General features: G+C 42.4%; 3 protein-coding genes across 5 annotated transcripts; 2 read left to right on the top strand and 1 right to left on the bottom strand.

The window, feature by feature from the left end:
- Positions 1–904: 904 nt before the first annotated feature.
- Positions 905–4019, top strand: trmo (tRNA methyltransferase O). 2 transcript variants are annotated; one of them, XM_029160746.3, is made up of 6 exons: positions 905–1106; positions 1265–1419; positions 1874–2048; positions 2486–2643; positions 2812–3384; positions 3490–4019. In XM_029160746.3, the coding sequence occupies exons 1-6, from the start codon at positions 1018–1020 to the stop codon at positions 3723–3725; spliced, it is 1386 nt and encodes a 461-aa protein (XP_029016579.1). In that variant the 5' UTR covers positions 905–1017; the 3' UTR covers positions 3726–4019. The 2 variants fall into 2 exon arrangements, with proteins under 2 accessions (XP_029016579.1, XP_029016588.1); XM_029160755.3 differs by having other exon boundaries at positions 958–1106; positions 1219–1419.
- A 466-nt stretch (positions 4020–4485) lies between these two features.
- On the top strand, positions 4486–12988 carry spag5 (sperm associated antigen 5). 2 transcript variants are annotated; one of them, XM_029158135.2, is made up of 25 exons: positions 4486–4622; positions 4877–4946; positions 5030–5158; positions 5240–7332; positions 7439–7631; positions 7705–7821; positions 8169–8261; positions 8400–8534; positions 8798–8917; positions 9008–9100; positions 9194–9328; positions 9424–9517; positions 9626–9773; positions 9854–9904; positions 10011–10185; positions 10441–10574; positions 10943–11111; positions 11231–11363; positions 11470–11707; positions 11839–11971; positions 12066–12146; positions 12245–12394; positions 12478–12552; positions 12648–12728; positions 12813–12988. In XM_029158135.2, exons 2-25 carry the CDS (start codon positions 4908–4910, stop codon positions 12882–12884), a joined length of 4881 nt encoding a protein of 1626 aa, XP_029013968.1. In that variant the 5' UTR covers positions 4486–4622; positions 4877–4907; the 3' UTR covers positions 12885–12988. The 2 variants fall into 2 exon arrangements, with proteins under 2 accessions (XP_029013968.1, XP_029013976.1); XM_029158143.3 differs by having other exon boundaries at positions 4498–4566.
- Positions 12989–13664: 676 nt separating this feature from the next.
- On the bottom strand, positions 13665–15587 carry foxe1 (forkhead box E1). Its single transcript, XM_029158156.3, has one exon. The coding sequence runs from the start codon at positions 15247–15249 to the stop codon at positions 14152–14154; it is 1098 nt and encodes a 365-aa protein (XP_029013989.1). The 5' UTR covers positions 15250–15587; the 3' UTR covers positions 13665–14151.
- Between the last annotated feature and the right edge of the window lie 2893 nt (positions 15588–18480).

The raw sequence follows: 18480 nt of genomic DNA, 5'->3' as shown, positions 1-18480 counted from the left end.
AGGAATATTTCTTGTCATTGAAAATCACAATCACACTCAAGGTACATAAATAATCTGGCTTTCAGTACAACATTTTGGCTTTATTCCACAGTTTGTTTTAAGAAATATCTGTTTTTAATGTTTTTACGCAGAGCATCAACATAAATATCAAACAATCTAGAGGTCTCTGTCATGAAGGTGAGAAAGACAACTTGAAAACAGCGCATCAATGTAGCTGTACAAAAAACAAAGGGAAACATCAAGTATGTGCATTCAAAGTGGGATAAATATTCAATTTACTGGGATTTACGTATTGTTGTGAATAAAAACATATAGTCCAGTACAACTCAGAAGCAACCTCTGTAATTCCTATGCAGTTCTCAGGTCACTTCCCTTTTCTTTAAAAACTAAAACATGTTTCACTCATATTCCATTATTTGACAGACAGAAAATTAACTAACTAACAAAAGGTACGTAATTCTAACTTAATATGGAGACTATTAATGTCAGAGATGTAGCATTAATTTGTTGCCTTTGGGGAGCTGTCACAGTGTTTCCTTTATTTTCTCAAACAATCACTCAACCTTTTTATTATTGTGTCTACTCTATTTACACTACAATATAAAATAATTTAAAAATCCTTCACGTTTATAATAAATTTGTGTTTTTTATAGTTGCTCTACAACAGCACCTGTGTAAATTTACTTGATATAGTAAAAAATAATGAATATAAACGACCAATGTTATGTTTTGTTTTTTTATGAGTTGATTACGTGTCCTGTCATCATATATAATATTTAATTACGATAAACTATTCAAATATATATTTGGGTGATAAACCGCTGAACTCAGATCAGTCGTCAGTCATTCGTGTGTCACATGAAACAGTCCTGCTTGGCCAACCTTTAAAATGCAACCAGCTTCCGCGTTCACAAACTCCCACGTGCGTCTTGTTGCCCGTTGGTGTTGAATAGCAGCGATTAGCCCAAAGCTAGCTAAGGCCTTTAGTGTTGTGCTGTCATCGTGTTTGTCTGTGACATGAGTCCTCAGTGTGTCTGCGGCGGAGAGCACGTCAATAGGCTGAATCAGCAGGTTTCTGTGATGAGAAAAGAAATCAAGAATCTGAGGTATGAACATTCCTTTATAGACGGCGCATTCAAATCTGCTGAACTTGTCACACGACGTTTTCCTTTATTTGCATTGAAGAGTTTTATTATTAGGGTATCCCTTTATATTTAGGTCGATTCCGTTCACACGATTGCGACTTCAACCTGTTTTTTAACAGGCAGATGTTGGACAATGCGCTGCGAGCGCATCGTAAACAGATGACGTCCCTTCAGTCTGCTGTCACACAGGTCGGACTCTGCAACAGAGACGAGACACCATTAACACCTTCACCATCACCTCCACCAACATCCCCGCAGGCAGCGTTAGAGCAAGGTAAACATGCAAAAGTGAAGTAAAGTCATAAATTAGGATGGTGAGAAAAAATGCAGATCGATGAGCCTTGAATTGTTAATACAAGTCTTTTAATATATTTTTTCTCTAGGGCAAATTCAGGTGTTAATCATAAATTACAGTAAAAGCAGAACATTTCTAGGGTAATATATAGCTACATTACAATACAGTAATGCAGACATTGATATCAACGAAAATGAATGTGAACAACATGGACAGATGGGGATGGAATAGAATATACAGATGGACTATTCAGTTTATTTCGGACTGAAAAATATAAAAAACAAAAATGCTAAGAGCCTAACAAAAAATATATCTGAAAGGTTCTAAAGATAGATTTAATTTTTTTGTGCTTAATTCATTAAATGCTTTGGGAAGTGCCTGCATATTCTGTTCTATAAAGTGCTATGAGACTGTAAATCGTGTAACATTTCAGGAACCATCCAGACTGCACCGATTGGTTACATCAGTTCCTGTTTCTCTGTGAAGAACGGGACCCCCAGACAACCCACCGTTTGTGGACCATCAAGAGCAGAACTGCGCCTCCAGCAGCACGTCTTCACTAACCCAGATCACGCTCTGGTGGGTCTGGAGCAATACTCCCATGTCTGGTAGGATACATATGTATTTTGTGTTTAATACATTATGTGTGTGTTGAACAGAACAGTCCACAGTGTGGTGCCACAGTTTCCCAAAATAAGGGCAGAAAGGTTTCAGTGCTGGTTTCTAAGCAACAACTCTTACTCCACTCCACTGACCGTATTGATTTCTAGTTTCTAGTGCTGACTAAGTTGTTGCAGGTTTTAGAGCTGTGTCCACATTTTTTATATTTAAATCAATTTACTTTAGGAATTCACTCAAAAGACTGTATAACATTGGCCCTTAGGTAGTTCAGCATGTCTTCTTAATCAATGTCTACATATGAGGGAACTGTTTGCTTTCCTCTCTTCATTTTTGCACAAGATGAAAAGTTTTCTTACATTTAGATTTGATGTCTCCTCTGTTTACTTCTATTCATCCATGTGTTTCTTCTACTCTGCATCTACAGGATCATTTTTCTCTTTCACAAAAACGGGCACCTGAGTTACAAAGCCAAAGTGAAGCCTCCCAGACTGAACGGCCAGAGAGTTGGGGTGTACTCGACACGCAGTCCACATCGCCCGAACGCCTTGGGCCTAACTTTGGCTAAGTTGGATAAAATTGTTGGTGAGTGTTCTTTGGTTGTTTGTTGTTGGTGGGATGACCTAAGGAAATGGCACAGTATAGACACCGCTTAAACTCTTTGACCTGTTTTATTAATCATCAACCACAGAAACAAATAACAGATATGAATAAATGTATTTTTTACACTCTTTTTTTTTTTTTTTTTTTTAGGGGACACTATACATCTGTCAGACATAGACATGATTGATGGGACTCCAGTCCTGGACATCAAGCCCTACATTCCTGAGTATGACTCCCCTCACACCAGGGTTGTCATGGACTCTGAGCCTTATGATTCAAATCCAATTACAGAGACGGAGTCAAGTGTCTTAATCTTTTATGAAGCCTCAGAAACTGATTCAGTTCAGTCAAATGTAAAACATCAAGGAACTTATGATGATGTGGGGAGGCTTCTTTTCAGGGACACAGCTGAAAATGTTGTTCCAGTCACACATTCATCCAAAGGCAATGTACAGTCTTCCCTGCCCAAAGACCTGTGTAGTGTTCTGGAAGAGGTTAAGGCCTATGTGAGCCAAAGCGATGACAGTTTAAGTAAGGTCCAGGCGTCATTGTCTCCCCAAAACAAGCCTCCTGAGCCTAAAGTGGACCGGCCGTGCTATAGAGAAGAGGCCTACAGTACCATCGCTGGCTGGATCAGAGAGCCTCCTGTTGTCAGTCTGGATGTACGCTTCACCTCTCATGCTCAGAGGGAGTTAGCAGAATTCCTGCCCTCACACCTGTCAGGTAGGTTGTATTGTGTTTAGTGGAAGCTACAAGGGTTAATGCTTGTGTCCAGGAGAGGGTGCTGTTGTGATAAAGAACATAATCAAAAAAGTTTTTACCACACAGGGTGCCCTAAAAGCGACAGACCCCAATTCAAGTTTCTGCGCAGTCCAGAGGAGGCTGCAGCCGCCATCAGAGGAGTTCTGTCTGCAGACCCACGTTCAGTCTATAGGAGAACACGCTGCAGAGACAGACTCTTCTTCTTCACCCTTGACACGGCTGACATCACGTGCTGGTTTGGACAAGGCTTTGCTGAGGTGCTGCAGGTCCGACCTGTTGAGCTCCACGTGGCCTCAATGTAAAAACATTTTCAGGGAAAACTTTGAAACTACATTTACAATAGTTTGCAGACAAACCGTTTGTAGAATGTTTCTCCTCTTTCCATGCAAGTTCACATACATTTTGATCCATTTTGGTGATTAAATAAAGAGTAAAGTTTTGAAATAAGTTTTTTTTTTTTCCTATCTCTTGCTCTTGAACAAACTGTAAAGTGATGTCTGTTGCAGTATTTCATTGTCAGGATTCTACTGACTGATGATTCTTCACCTATAGTGAAATGTGTGAATAAATAAAATAATAAATACACTAGAAATGTCTGTTTTTTCAGGTTATTACTTGTACAGAACCAGTGGTATTTGAAAATTCTCAGCTGTAGATTAATCACTGTTAACTGTTGTTAAATGCATAGGTTCTGACTCCATCATGAAATCACAGTCAGCTCCAAATTCAATGCAGTAAATTAGAACAATCCAAAACATCACCCAAGTCACAACCTTTAACAGTGACATGAAGAAGGTCTGTACCAAACAGCATCACTGTCAAGCAGTGGTGAATTTAACTCCAGCTTTTACTGCTACCATAAATAAAAAATTTTAATCTTTCTACTTAACAATCTCCATTTTCTTCTACTCGTGCTTCGACTTGTCAAATTTCGGAGGCAGATAATGTTTTATTCTTGACAGTTACTTGATAATTACGCTGCATTTCAGATCCGCCCTGTTGGGGGCAGCAGTGAACGGTAAAGACTGTTACGTTCCCTTCGTCCGTCACAACCAACAAGGAAGAGAATTGACCAATAACAGCGCTGACATTTGTGTTTTGAACGAAACGCGGTTTATGCCTGTGTCCAGCAGGTTTGTTTGTGTACGTCACAGCACTTTTGCTTCTCTTGGATACATTTGTTTGTGCATGTTTGGAAGGTAATATCTATATATGTGACAAGCATTTTGTATTTTATAGTCTAGATAGTTTTGAGTGTTTACCAGTCACCAATATGTATTTTAACTACAGATAACGTAACTTAAGCTAACGTGAGGCACTAGCGTTAGCTAACAACTTTGGCAACGCTTTCTCAAAACTACGGTTTTTATTTACAGCTACGAAAAATTATTTACCACCAAACTGTTTGGTTAAAACAAAAAGCAGTTTGATGAGAAAATATTTTATTTTACAGTTGCACAAGTGAGTTCTGCGCTTCATGAGTAATGTCCTCCAGGAACGTGATTTCTACTGGGGAAGGCTTGGTAAGATTTTTAATTTGAACCCGTATAATAGAGTTTTTAGCCACGACTGGACGGTGATGTATCTCAAGTTTTGTTTCTCTTAGCCCTCCAGTAGACATGGAGAGCGAACCCCTTTGCGGAGTCTGGGCAATGACATGCAGTACTTGTCAACTCCATCTCATCAAACGAAATCGAAATCACTGCTCAGTGTGGATGACTTAAATACAGCACAAGTGGGTTTATATAATGATAAGTTTAAACAAATGTTTTAAGTATCTTTGACTTTCTAACTTTTCACCTGTTTATGTCAACAGGGTGACGTTCCTCTCTTTGACTCTGGGTCACACATGCACTCTCCAGCCAAAGATGAAATCGAAAATAATGCTCCTGTGAATGACACCAGAGCTGCTGAAGATACGTGTGAACTTAGAGATGTAACACTTAAATCCTTCCTCTTTACTGGTAGTGAGGTTGAAATTTCAGACCCTTCAGCGTGTGCAGAGGAGAGTTTTGTTTTGGCAAATGATCAAGTGATTAAAAACACTTGTGAAAAAGAAGATACGGTCGGGTCCATTAGCATGATCATGCAGTCATGCAGTGAGCATATAGAACATCCTTACCACAAAGCTGAGATTCAAGATGTTTCTCTGGTTGACAAAAATACAGCATGCCTCCATGAAACCCCCAGCACAACCGTGGATTCTGAGTTAGATGACAAATGCACCTCACAAGATTCTGAAGATTTTCAAAATGACTGCTGTGGAGAGACACACACCACCTGGAAATCTCTCATCTCTGATGGAGGTGAGGTCGAAATATCACAAGTTACCATGCTACAAAGCAATATAATTCCTGTGCCAAGGCCGCAACTCCCTGACTCTTCGCAAGATAATTTAAATTCACTTAACCTTGCTGACTGTGACCAACTGTACCAAGCTGATCATGCTAGTAATTTATACTCTAGCCGGAATGGTATTTCTGTCATCTCCACCTTGTCTGAGAGCCCTAATTCTTCTGACAAGGGTGTCAATGTCCTGAGCAATGTAACCTTTAAGTCATTTAACTGCACTGGAGGTGAGATTGAAATATTAGATGGCACCAAACTTGGAGAAGAGACTGTTCCCCTACCAGTCAACCACATTGACACATGCAGTTATGATGTAAATGCAAGCATTTTAGTTGGCGATCATGCTCTCCCAAACTGCAAAGATCATTCAGATCATCCATATTGTAATATTGAAAATAATTCAACTAGTCAAAATGGAAAAAATTCAACTGCCCTGGAAACATTGCAGCACATCTCTGATGTTATGGATGAGGTGGAACGAAGCAGCTCAGTGGTATTGAATAACCATACTGGCACACTTGATAGAGGTTTAGTTGACTCAGCTGGACATGAGGTTGAAAATTCTGAGTGTGCCCATTTGATTGAGAAGACTTCCCCACTTAGCAAAGACAAGACTGTGTTGCCCCCTTATACCGATGTAGTACCTATTTGTGTCGCAAAAGGCCACATTCAAGAGGACTGCAACCAACCCAGCTGTCATGCAGGAAAGGAGGATAATGAGGATATGCAAGAAACATCAAAGTATTTCTTATATACTGAGGACAGTTGCTTACCTTTTGTAGGGTGTCCCACACCCGTGGAAGTACCTGAAGATCTAAAAAATTCAGATTCCTGTGAAACCTCTCCTGAATCCACTGAAGGAAAAGACAGTGCCCTTGGTTCAACCGGCAATGGACCTGTTTGCATTTCTGAAGAAAAACCTAGTTCAGAGAACCTCGGTGATGTTTTGAAAGTGCTGTCAGAGTGTCCCTCAGTAGCATCGGCTTTGCAGTTAGAAGTCCTCAGTCCAATTTTGAGACGAGTCTCTCTGTCAACACAAAAGGCGAAAAGCGATCCCATTTTTGACCAGTTTTTAGGTGATGATTCAGCTCTTCATGTTGATAAAACCTTTGCTGCTCCCAGTAAACTCTACCCTGCTGGGTTATGGGCAGAACAGTTGGAAAGTCCCATGCCTCGACCACTTTTCAACTCTACAGCACTTGGTTGCAATCCCCGGTCAGTCCCAACTACTGAGACAGATGATGTGCATGGGCCCCTGGTCATGCCTCAGTCTAAAGTGGAAAAGCCAGGTCTGGATATCCCAGTGATACAAGATGGACCTCTTCAACAGCAGCTACGGCAGATGGCAGAGTTTCTCATGTTGGCATTGGGAACGGTGCATCCCACTGCCGTATCTGCTTCATCAGCAAGACCTAATCCAGTTGAAACTCAAAGTGTTTGTGTGGGCACCACCTCTGTGCGAATGGTAGACCACAGCCTCAACACATCAGGCCAATTTGAAAGGAAGAGGGAGTTCTCTGTGGCTGATTCCTGCACCCTTACTGACCCGCTCCTATGGAAGTAAGTGTTGTAAAACAACACAGGTTGTTGATTTTTTGCATGAATTATGTGGCTGATTTTTGTTTGTTCCACTGCTCACCATATCATTGTGTCGATCTGATCTCAGTGTACCTCCAGGCAGCCTCGAATGTCTTCCTAGACAAGAGCTGGAGCAGAGGTTGGCTTCTAGTATGATCATGGTGGAGGCTCTGGTGCAGCAGCTGGCTGCAGCTAGAGTACCCAGATGCCCCTCAGCAGGCCCTGCACCTTCAGAGCTCAGGGAGAAACTAGTGCAGACAGACCACACTGAGCTCAATCAGGTAAAGATGCATTCAGTTTGATGATGTTTGATTTTATTTAAAACATTGTTTAAATCGACTTTTTGTATTCTAGACAACAATGTACAGAGACCTTTATATGGAGGCTCTGAGCAGGATTAGCCAGTTGGAGCTGGATGGACATTTACAACAAAACCTAATTCAGAGTTTGCAGGACATGAGGGTCACCATGGTAAGAGGCCAAAACTAATCAAGTATTTTACTTGTTTCAATAACTCAGTTAATCAGCAACGAATGATTTATCGGCCATTAGTGTACGACAATTAGGACATTTTCATTATCTTTTATGTGATACATTGGTGCTTTTTTGACACTAACAGTCTTTAGCATTTGTTTACTTACTTTACTGAGCAACTTAATTCAAAACGTCAATACATTTTTCATAACTTTTAACTTTTTTGAACAGACACATCAGTAATGAGCATGTTCATCGCAGTCCTACACTTCAGAAAGTAAATCTTCATTCTGCCTTGTTTAAGGACTTTTTATGTCAAATTCTGTAAATCTTTGACCCTACAGACGTCTTTGAGTAGTGACACCGAAGCTGCTCTATCCAACATATTGCAGATAGGTGACTTTACCAGAGGAGACCATCAAAGCCTCGTTTCACATGTATGTAACAGTCTAACTCATATTTTCCTTTTGTTTCTACATTTCTTCAGTAAACAGTTACTGTGTGTTTAACCACATTTTGCAGTTGTGGTGCCTGTTAATGTGCTACAGAAATTGATATTCTCCATCTGTTGTTAGTATGGCCAGATGAAGTCTCTCTTAAAGAAAACAAAGGAGACACAGAAAGGAATGGTACAGAAGGTCAAAGATGCTCTTCAACAGAGAAATGACATGAAGACACAGATGGAGGAAGCCTTCACAGCCAAGGAGGCGGTACGCACAGTGACTAATGTCTAAATTGTAGTTGATGGTCTATGGTTTTTAGCTTTAGTTTTAGTGTCAGTTTTTGGGCTGTATTCTTTGGTTCTTTTGTTACATAATAATAAATGTATCACCTATATTTGTTTTCACAAACAAACTTGATGTACCTGTAATGATATGCAGATATGTTTTTTTTTTTTGAGACTTTGCTCTGAACTGTGAAGATTCTCTGTAATCACTAAAGTTAATTTTTCTTTATTATTTTGCATGCCTAGGCTTTCAGTGCGATGGGACAACTGAGGACACATTGTGCCACACAGATCTCAGAGCTAGAGACGTGTGTGGGGTCTCAGCAAGAACTCTTGGCTGCCTTGAACCAGGCACACCCAGAAGAGGCAGGAAACAAAGCAGTTTTGTCAGTTATTCAATGTTACATCCTTCCACTAAATCTAATTTAAGTTTATTTTCCCCCTGACTACTAATAGATTGCATTAAACCAGGCCTTCAATGAAACACTAAACGTTGCCTCTGATCTTTTAAATCAAACCATGAAGGACCATTCCAGTTTAATGAACGAAGTAGGTTTTGTATAACTTGTCCTTGTATAACTCATTTGTAGCATTTTCTCGCAGCAGTACCTTTTAACATTTTGCATGGTTATCTACTTGCAGCTTTGTACTGTAAAAGGTCTTGTTAAGAAAACTGCCCCGATGCTTGTAAACCTGAAGGAGAAGGCAGCAGCAGCTTTGAGAGAGAGAGATGAGCATGCATCTGCCAGAGAACAAGCCATCGAAGAGAGAGAGCAGGTGAGACTTGCTCTGCCCTTTTTTATTTCAGAAGTATGATAGTGACTGCAGATCCTCAGCTGATTTCTACTGTTAATTGAACCTATACCCAACAGATGGAGGAAGAATTGAACCAAGCTAACATGGATCTCCAAACTGCCAGAGAACAAATCTGTGATTTAAATCTCCAGGTGACAATTCTCACCTCAGGTATAAACTGATACAAATATGCTTTACTTGATTTTCTTATTTGTTCTTTCAAACTGTTGTATGAATGGCCCAACATTAAAAATAAAAAATCTTTATATGGCACTTCAGAGATGGGCGTGCTGCGACAGAAGCTAACGGAACATGAAGAAGAACGTGGTCAGCTGGAGAGGAAGGTGACAGAGCTGTCTGCTACTGTTTCCTCCTCTTTGGCCTCCTACACCTTTTTGGAGCAAGCGCTTGCTTCAGAGACTACAAAGTATGAGCCCCCTGTGTAAAACAAATTCCCTGTTTTTATGTGAAAAATGCATGCATGGGCTGAATAAAAATGTCTTACAGATTGCAGCAGTCATGGAAGGACGTCCAACAAGCCAAGGACAGAGCGAATGAGTAAGTGCTGACAATGGATTTTTTTTATTTTTTATAAGACAGCAAAAACTGTTATGTAAATATTTTAAATAATATCACTGTTGGTTTTGTCTCTATTTTTGTCCAGGTTTGAGATGTCACTGGGTCAGTCAGAGCAGCGTGTTTCTGAGTTGAGTCAGTCTCTGGTTCAGAGCGAAGAGCAGCTCAGACAGCTGCAAACGCTCTCACAAGCCCAGAAAGAGCAGATCCAGCAGCTCCAAGATCTTTGCAAGCAGCTCAGTGGTGTGCAAGAAATGAATGAGGTTAGTATGTGAAATGACTGCTTATTCATATGTGACAGTGTAGTTTCTAAAGTCCTGTCATGTCATGTATGCTGAATCGGTGTCCGGTGATCTTATCTTTAATCCTTGATGAGCCTTGGTTGAGGGTGATGTCGCCTTATTATCTCATAAAGAGAACTTTTGCCCATATCAGTTTTTATTAGGTTAGTATCAGACGACTTCAAAAGCTAGAATTAGTGTGATTAATTACTGCGTGTGTGTGTGTGTCTGTGTCAGTTCTTGCAGATGGAAAATGAACTGGCAAGGGAGCAGATGTCTGAAAGTGAGCATATGCTGAGGGCTAATCTGCAGGGACTCCGAGAGAGAAACATCGAATGTGAAGACCTAAGAGGCGAACTTGGTCAACTTCAGTAAGTTGAGTTAATTTGTGAAACTAAACTATTAATGCGAACTCTGGTGGAAGCAACAATTAAATATAATATAAATATTTTAGTATTTTAAATTTAAAGATGAACAACTAATGTGTAATAATATGAAGGTGCTAACAGAAGTTTTGATTAAATTTCTTTGGTTGTGTTTATTGAATTTCCCTCTAGTAGTACATTATTAGAGATTAATGATTACTTATATTATTCTTAAAAACTGCCAGAATAGTTCAGTTTGCAATCTTGAGTAGGTCCTTTGCATGAGTTTCCTTTGTTCTTACCGCTTAACAGTGTTTAAATAATGTTGTACTTGCTGTTTTGTGATACCACATCTGTGTGCTGTGGTTTTTCAGGCTTCAGAATAGAAAGTTGCAAGAGCAGCTGGAAGCCACAAGGTGTCGAGGCAGGGCGACTCAGCTGGAGCTTGAAGAGAAGCTATCTCAGACAGTCACTGACATCACTTTGCTGCATCACACACTGCGAGGACTGACCAATGAACTTCAGGCAGCTCTTTGTGACCAGGTAACATTTATGAGCTGAAAACAACATCTGGATTTCATCATGTTGTAGCGCCACAAATATTTGATGCCTTAGTAGGCTCCAGCGTTAAGTTTAAAAAGTTTGGCATGTTTCACTTACAGAAACCAGAAGCATCAAAGGACGTACACATAGTAGAGCGCCGTCACCCCTCTAGCTCTTTGGTGGACAGTGTTATAGTTGCGTTGACTAATAAGGAGGAGGACATTGTCAACACAGGGATCCTTCCTGAACCAGGTGCTGTAGCTAGTCATTTTAAGTAGTGTCATTTTAAGTACAACACAATGTGGTTCCTCTGGAAGACCTAATACTCATTAAATTTTGATCTCTTTATGCCCCTTAGACATTCCCAAGCCACAGTGTGAAGCGTTGTTTAGCGAGACAAGCGCCTTTACCCGCATCGCAGTCATCACCCCTAAAAAGAATGTCAATGCGGTAGAGCTTGGACCAGAGGAGGATGAGCACACAAGTGCGGCGGAGCTGCTGGCTGACCTGAGCAGCACCGTCGCAGAGCTGGTCGACACCGTGAACCTGGTGCGACAGCGTAAGGACGCTCAGCTGGAAGAGCTGCACAGCAACATGTATGTGCTGATGAAACCAAGTTTCCCTTTCATATTCTTTAGAATGTACTTTAATAAGACATACCTCCATATGAAAGTAAGGTAGGTAGGTATAATACCCAATAAGAGTTGTTCTTTTTTTTAAATTGCAGCTGTGGCCTGCAGAGGGAGCAGCAGGCTGCTAACAGCAGACACGAGGCTGAAGTATTTGGGCTTAAGCATCAGCTTCAACAGCTAAACAGCCTGGTTGAGAAGGGCCAGCAGGCGCTGCAGCAAAAGGCTCAGGTTAAGGATAAAAATGTGACATGAGCACAGCACTGACTAAAGTGATTGAACAGAAGAGCAATAAATAATTTTAATTAAATTGTCTTTTATTCAGGATGAAAAAACTGTGGCAAAGCTGATGGCAGACCTAAAAGAGACCCATGAAATTCTAAATAAACACAAGACTGACAGTAACGTAAGCCAGCCAGTCTACAGACCCCGTGAAAAGCTTGAGAAGCTTCACGGCTCTTAAGTGCCGAGTGAAATATAAACATATCTGTTGCATTTTTACAGGAATTGATGATGGAGGTGGCAGAGCTACGTCGTTCTCTGCAGCAGTCGAAAGTGGAGTCTCAGTTCCTGCGCAAGGAGTTGATAAAAACGGGCGGCCAGTCGGCTACACCAGCGCAATTCATGGAGGAGAAGATCCAGTTATTAAAAGAGGCAATCTCAATATTTAATACACCAAACACTGCTGGCTTAATGATATTTTCCTCCTAAAACCTGTCTTTTAATTTCACTCGTAGATGGAGAGACTGAAGTTGAGTCTTTGTGAGGTGGAGCAGGCCAGAGTGAAACTACTTGAAAGAGCGAAGAGACACGTAAGCACCGACACTGTCACTTACCATCCTGACTACATCTTCTAAAAAACACCTTTAAGTAAGCATGTGATCCCCTTTTGATTATGATGCAACAGCAAATGATCCATCAGACCAACCAGCTGAAAAGTGAGACGGAGCTCCAGATGTTGAACAACATGATCAATAACGTCAGAAAGGTGAGAGATGCTTTTTATGGTTCACATCTTATGATTGTGTCTTGTGCTGTTTGAGGTAATGGTTGAATTTCTTTCCTCTCACAGACTCTGCTGTCTTTACCTGAGGGTGTGAAGAATTGTGAACAAATCAGACAGCTTGTTGAGTACCTTGGCTAAAAGTTGTATTTTTCTTGTATATGTTTATATGTTTGTATTTATAGCTGTGCTATGTTTAAGCTTGTTTGGCCTTTAGAATTTTAATATTAAATGTTGAATGTGAATTCTTTTCCTTACAAGTGTTCTTTTGTCTGAGTTTTAAGGACACAGAGTTATTGCTTCTCTGGAATTTTCTGTTGTCTTGATTCATTTAATGTCACCCCAACATTTGACATAGGGGAAAAAGAAAAATCCTGCGTCTCTGTGGTATGGAAGCGTTTCCTTGCGAGTTTCATCTTGTCTGATGTGCTGAACTTTTGCTGAACGGGTTCAGGAGGCGATGGAAGATTTGCACAATTTAACTACAATGGGCTGAAAATATTGAGTTACAACGCGGTTCATTTTCTTGATTAGAGGCTCTATGTGGTAGATTAACTGTGTCTGTCGGCCTTAGAGCCGTGTTGACGTCCTGGCATGATAATTGGAGCCGGTCGTGCCGGCTGCTAATACTGTGGCTCCAGACAACACTTCAAACCAGCTGAGGTGAAACGGTAGAAGACGACTCAAAAGAAAAAAAACAATGTCTTATGTTTAATGTTTCTGTTCTGTGTGACAGTGCTTAGACTTTTTGTTTCTACATAAAACTAATTTAAATTTATGGAAAATAAACAAAATAATGCAAATACATTTGATTTAATTTGTTACTAATTGAAGAAATTTAGCCCAAAAAGCAGTTTACTCTGGGGACAAAAAATAATGTAAAGTGATTTGTGCTTCTGAAATTTTAAAGGCATCGGTATAATAATTTAAATATTTTATTTTGAAAAACAAGTGCTATATAATTCAGTTTATTTCCAAAACAGCAACCTAATATGCATTTTAATTTGGCAACAAAATACATGCAAATGGACTAAAGCTGCTGTTCTTCATACATGCTACTTACTGTAAAGCCAATGACCATAAAGCACAATAATTTACACTAACATTTAAACTCGATAAGGTAAATATTTAGCAAAGTACATTCAAGTCATGACAAAAACCACACAAAAATTGAATGTTTTACACGCTGGTGCATTGACATTTAAAACATGGTGGAAAGAAATAAACCTGTAGGAGAATAGGTTGCAGTGTTACCAGTGTCTGTCACAGTTGTGTTGAAAGACTTTGCTTTTGTCCTTAATACAGAATTGTGTTTGTGCTCAGAAATGTCTGGCTCACGTGTTACTGCCTCAGGTCTCCGATATTCTGGTGAAGGTAGCGAGATGCTCGGCTCCGGGTTCTCCGTGGCTCAGATCGCTGACACAAACCTGTCCATGCTGCCTGGGTATGTGGCGTGTCGCAGGTAGCCTCCGGCGTTGCCGATGGGCCCTGTGGCGCCGTTGTACTGGGAGAAAGAGCCTAACTGGACCGGGGAGATCCTGCCGTAGTGGTTGACGGACTCGGAGCCGGGGGCCGAGGCGTGGAGGCGCCCCGTGGTCGCGTACCCCTGGGTGGGGCCCTGTCCGTACAAGCTCTGGTGCGAGTGATGGTGTGGGTTGCTGTTCGGCCCGGAGTAGGTGAAGCCGGAATGAGCCGAGGAGCGCGGGGGCGCCGGCCCGCCGCACGCCTGGCTCTGGAACGCCGGGGCTCCCAGGCTGCAGGGACTGGAGCCGCTTTGGATGCCTTCGGGACTGAAGCTCCTGTTGGGCGGCTGCATCACGTCCGACCCCTGACCCGCCAGCATGCTGGCCGGGCTCGGGTGTCCTATGAGGTTGTTGATGCTGAACATACGGGTCTGAGCGGCGCCGAAGCCCGGCGGCGACGAGGACGGGTAGTAGGCGGGGGGGAGCTGCTGCCCGTAGCCCGGGCTCACGGTCAGGTTGGGGTAGACCGAGTTGTTATACGCAGCCGATCTGGCGATGTGGACGGGAGAGAACACCGGCGCCTCGTGCACGTACGAGGAGTAGGTGCTGAGGTCGCAGCGCTTGAACCTCTTCCTGCGCCTCAGAAAGCTGCCGCTCTCAAACATGTCCTCCGCGTTGGGGTCCAGCGCCCAGTAGTTGCCCTTCCCCGGCCTCCCCGGCTCTCGGGGGATCTTGATGAAGCAGTCGTTGAGCGTCAAATTGTGGCGGATGGAGTTCTGCCATTTCTTTGAATTGTCCCTGTAGAAGGGGAAGCGCTCGGTGATGAACTTGTAGATGCCCCCCAGTGTGAGTTTGCGGTCCTGGGAGTTGGCGATGGCCATGGAAATCAGAGCGATGTAGCTATAGGGGGGCTTTCCCCTCTGCAGGGGCCTCTTCCTCCGCCGGCCTTTGGGCTGCTCCTCTGTCTGTGCTGCAGGGTTGGCCACAGGCAACGAGCTGTCTCCCTGAGAGGCCTTTTCCATTTTCACCACCGGCATCGTCATGGAAGTTTTAGAAATGTCCCAAAAAGGTGGTTATAAAAACGGCGCCTTTCAAAGTACTTCCACAGCAGAGTTCCAAGATCCTGAGCAAAGTAGAACAGCGACGTTGCCTTTAAACAACTCTATGTCTTTACGTCCGTATCCTGCGGTCGTTTGAATGCGGTGGGAGCAATTACGCTCTCCAGGAAATCCAGCTTCATTTACGGCTGCTCGTTCCCACAGTCTGCTGTCGGCTCGCGCTGAGAGCACGCCATGCGTGGTGGTTTAAGGTGTGTTTGAGAATGAGTCATTGAGCGTTACCTGAAGTCTTTACCTCCACGGCACCTGAGGGGCCACACCTCCCCAAGCATCACATGCTTTCCACATACCTCAGCTTTATAAGGGTCTATTGTTAAAGTGCTCGGTGGTGGACTTGTTTTGACATATTTTATTTACGTTGTGGTAAATGAGAGGGCAAAAAATAGAACACTATCCGAACCTGATCTGTTCTGATCAGAGTATTGTTTTATAAATAGGATTTTCAGCTTTTTTATCTACCAGATTCTGTTTTGTGTGTAGTTTTTAGACCAGTACTGTCACCACACAACCAAGATTTACTCCTCATATTCAAATTGCCCATTGACGGCTAACCTCCCTTTATTTACAAAAGTCCAAAATGGGCCTTGTTGTTTTGACGTTTAACACTAAAGGACCTCTTTAGTGGTAACTTAACCTACGGCTTGTTTTTCTACCTTGCTTCCTTGTTTGTTTTGTGCCAGTGGTTGGACAAGCCAGCTGTGTTAAGAGATGTAAATGTTTCCTAGACAAAGGCCCTCCTGTGATTTCAGCATGCAAAATATAGGCCATCATCATAATCCCCAGATGCAACTCGAGAGACAGGAATAACCAACTCTCGGCCCGGGGAGCGTTCGAGTGACTTTGACTCTGAATGTCTTCATCTTCATTGTGAACTTAATTAAATGAGCACAGAAAATCGAATCTTGCGTTTAAGCCGACGTGAGGCACTTTTAGGGACAATGCCGCTGCACTAAGCCGCCCTCGCGGCATGAAGTCCAGCGACTCCACGGGGCCGGGGTCCACCGCCCTAATCCTTTAACCAAACAGAGGCAAGCACGGCAGCACACTCCCACAGCTCAACACCAGGCAGGGTTAACACCGTGGGTATGTGTGAGTGGGGCGAGCGTGGTGAGAGAGCTGGGTTTGCTCAGACAAACAGCCCGATGAAAGCTTCATGTGGGGAAGCGCGACCTCAACTTGACCTGGAGCCGCTTCATGATGACGGGCACTGCTTTAGGTCAACCTGAGTCCACATACGTTTAAAGCCCTTTGCTGTCGTAATTTTACTTGACGAATATTTTTGCAAAATTCCATAAAGCTAAAAATAAAGAAATCTGAAAGTGAAAAAAAAGTAAACTTAGATAATTATGAGTGAGGTTAAACTGTGCTACATGCTTTAGACTCGATGCAGCGCTCGTTCTGTTGAGGGGTCCAGTCGTTGGATGCTGAAGGCCGTGTGTGTATAAGACATGCAAAGTTACACCGACACCCTGACCAGTGAAAGGAGACTGAGGGAGACAAATAAACCAGCCGCACCATCGCAGTGGGTGGAATTACTTGTAACTGTGAGCCTTTTTGTACGAATGCGACAAAAAGCTGATTCACGCTGATATCAATTTATTTCAAATATAATTATTATTTTAATATCCCTCAAATTTGCTACAGATTCACTAACTTTTGATTATTATGTTAAAAATTGCCATTTTGTTATTTAGACTGTATATTTAGACTAACCAATATTAAACCAAAATAGATTATGAGGCTAATATTAATAATATAACTTTAGGCTGCTAGTTGCAGCCTAAAGTAATATTTCTTGGTTATTTATTTGACATTTCTCAAAATCTAATTTGAACAGTGACCTACCTAAAAGACAAACTTGTGATTTTTGTGGCTTAGAGTTTAGTCTTCGCTGCAAGGACCCATTACAACAACAAACAATATAATAAAACGAAGAATTAGGGACGAGCTCAGTGTAAATTTACTCCACACACGTTGGAGTGTGAATGTGAAAGTAAGAGCCGCGCCGCAAACTGGAGACGCGTTATGGTTCATTTGAATTAAGTGGCTTCATTGCATGCGAAATAAATTAAAACGAATGTTTGAACCTGTCAACTGAAGCCCGGGACAGAACAGTAAGTTCAAGGTGTGTTCAAGACATAATATCAACACGGGGAAAAGGGCATTGAACTGCTGCAGACTTATCCACATGACTTTAATAATGTGTTTGATTGTGCGGTCGTTCGACTTTGGCTTTTGACAGATGTGATGAACACGCACTGCAGTTTGCAGGGACCTCACCCTGTGCCTAAGTCTCCTTCACATGGTCCCTGGCTTCGAACAATTAGCGGTGAGTAATTTCTCAGGTACCTGTTGTTACTGGAGATCAAGGTCATAGTTGCCATAGTTTGCTTATTCATCATGATTTGGCACCAGTTCAGCGTTTACTGTCTAATATTTGTTCTTGAGCCTCTTCTTTCACTGTTTGTACTGGTGATTAAAAATACGACTTGCGCTGCTGAAAGGCGACTCTACTGTCAACATTTGGGATCGAGAACGTTTCATAACGTGTCCAAGTGCTTCATTTGCTTAAATAATTGTCGGCTCACTCCTGTCCAGGTTTTCATCCTACGCACCACATCACACGTTACGAGTCCGCGCTAATGGTGCGCTCCAACGCTAACGCTGTTGAGCTCTGTCTGAAGCTGAGCTCAACACAGACGTCCAGTAGTTCCCAGTGAGGGTCATCTGCCTCTACTGGTTTGGGCTGCATGGACCCTGAGGAGGAGGAGGAAATCTCTTAGTATTAACTTTAAGCATGTGCAACTGCTATTCATAACACAATAAAATGCACCATATGCATATTAGTGTTTGAGAAAGAGACAACTGCCTTAATATGAGCCACCTTTGCTGTAGAGCTGAGAACGGTCATTTCTTGCCCTTCACGCATTTGTGCTTCTGGGGTTTTTGAAAGCCGCTGTAGCGGACGGCGCCATGAAGGGCCCTTGGGTTTGGCATCGCTGCACATATGTTAAAGCCTCCACAGTTAAGGGCCCTGGAGCCATGCACCGATGCGGCGGCGAGAGGCCTCCACCTGTCAGTCACAGCGCGGCGCCGGGACGCAAATGACAGCTGCACGGAGCGCGGCGCTGCAGCCGAGGCAAATGAAGAGCCCTT

Source organism: Betta splendens, chromosome 1 (genome assembly GCF_900634795.4).
Source record: "Betta splendens chromosome 1, fBetSpl5.4, whole genome shotgun sequence".
In the NCBI taxonomy this organism is placed as follows: Eukaryota; Metazoa; Chordata; class Actinopteri; order Anabantiformes; family Osphronemidae; genus Betta; species Betta splendens.
The sequence above is the reverse complement of the archived record's forward strand: the minus strand, read 5'-3'. Positions and strand labels throughout refer to the sequence as shown.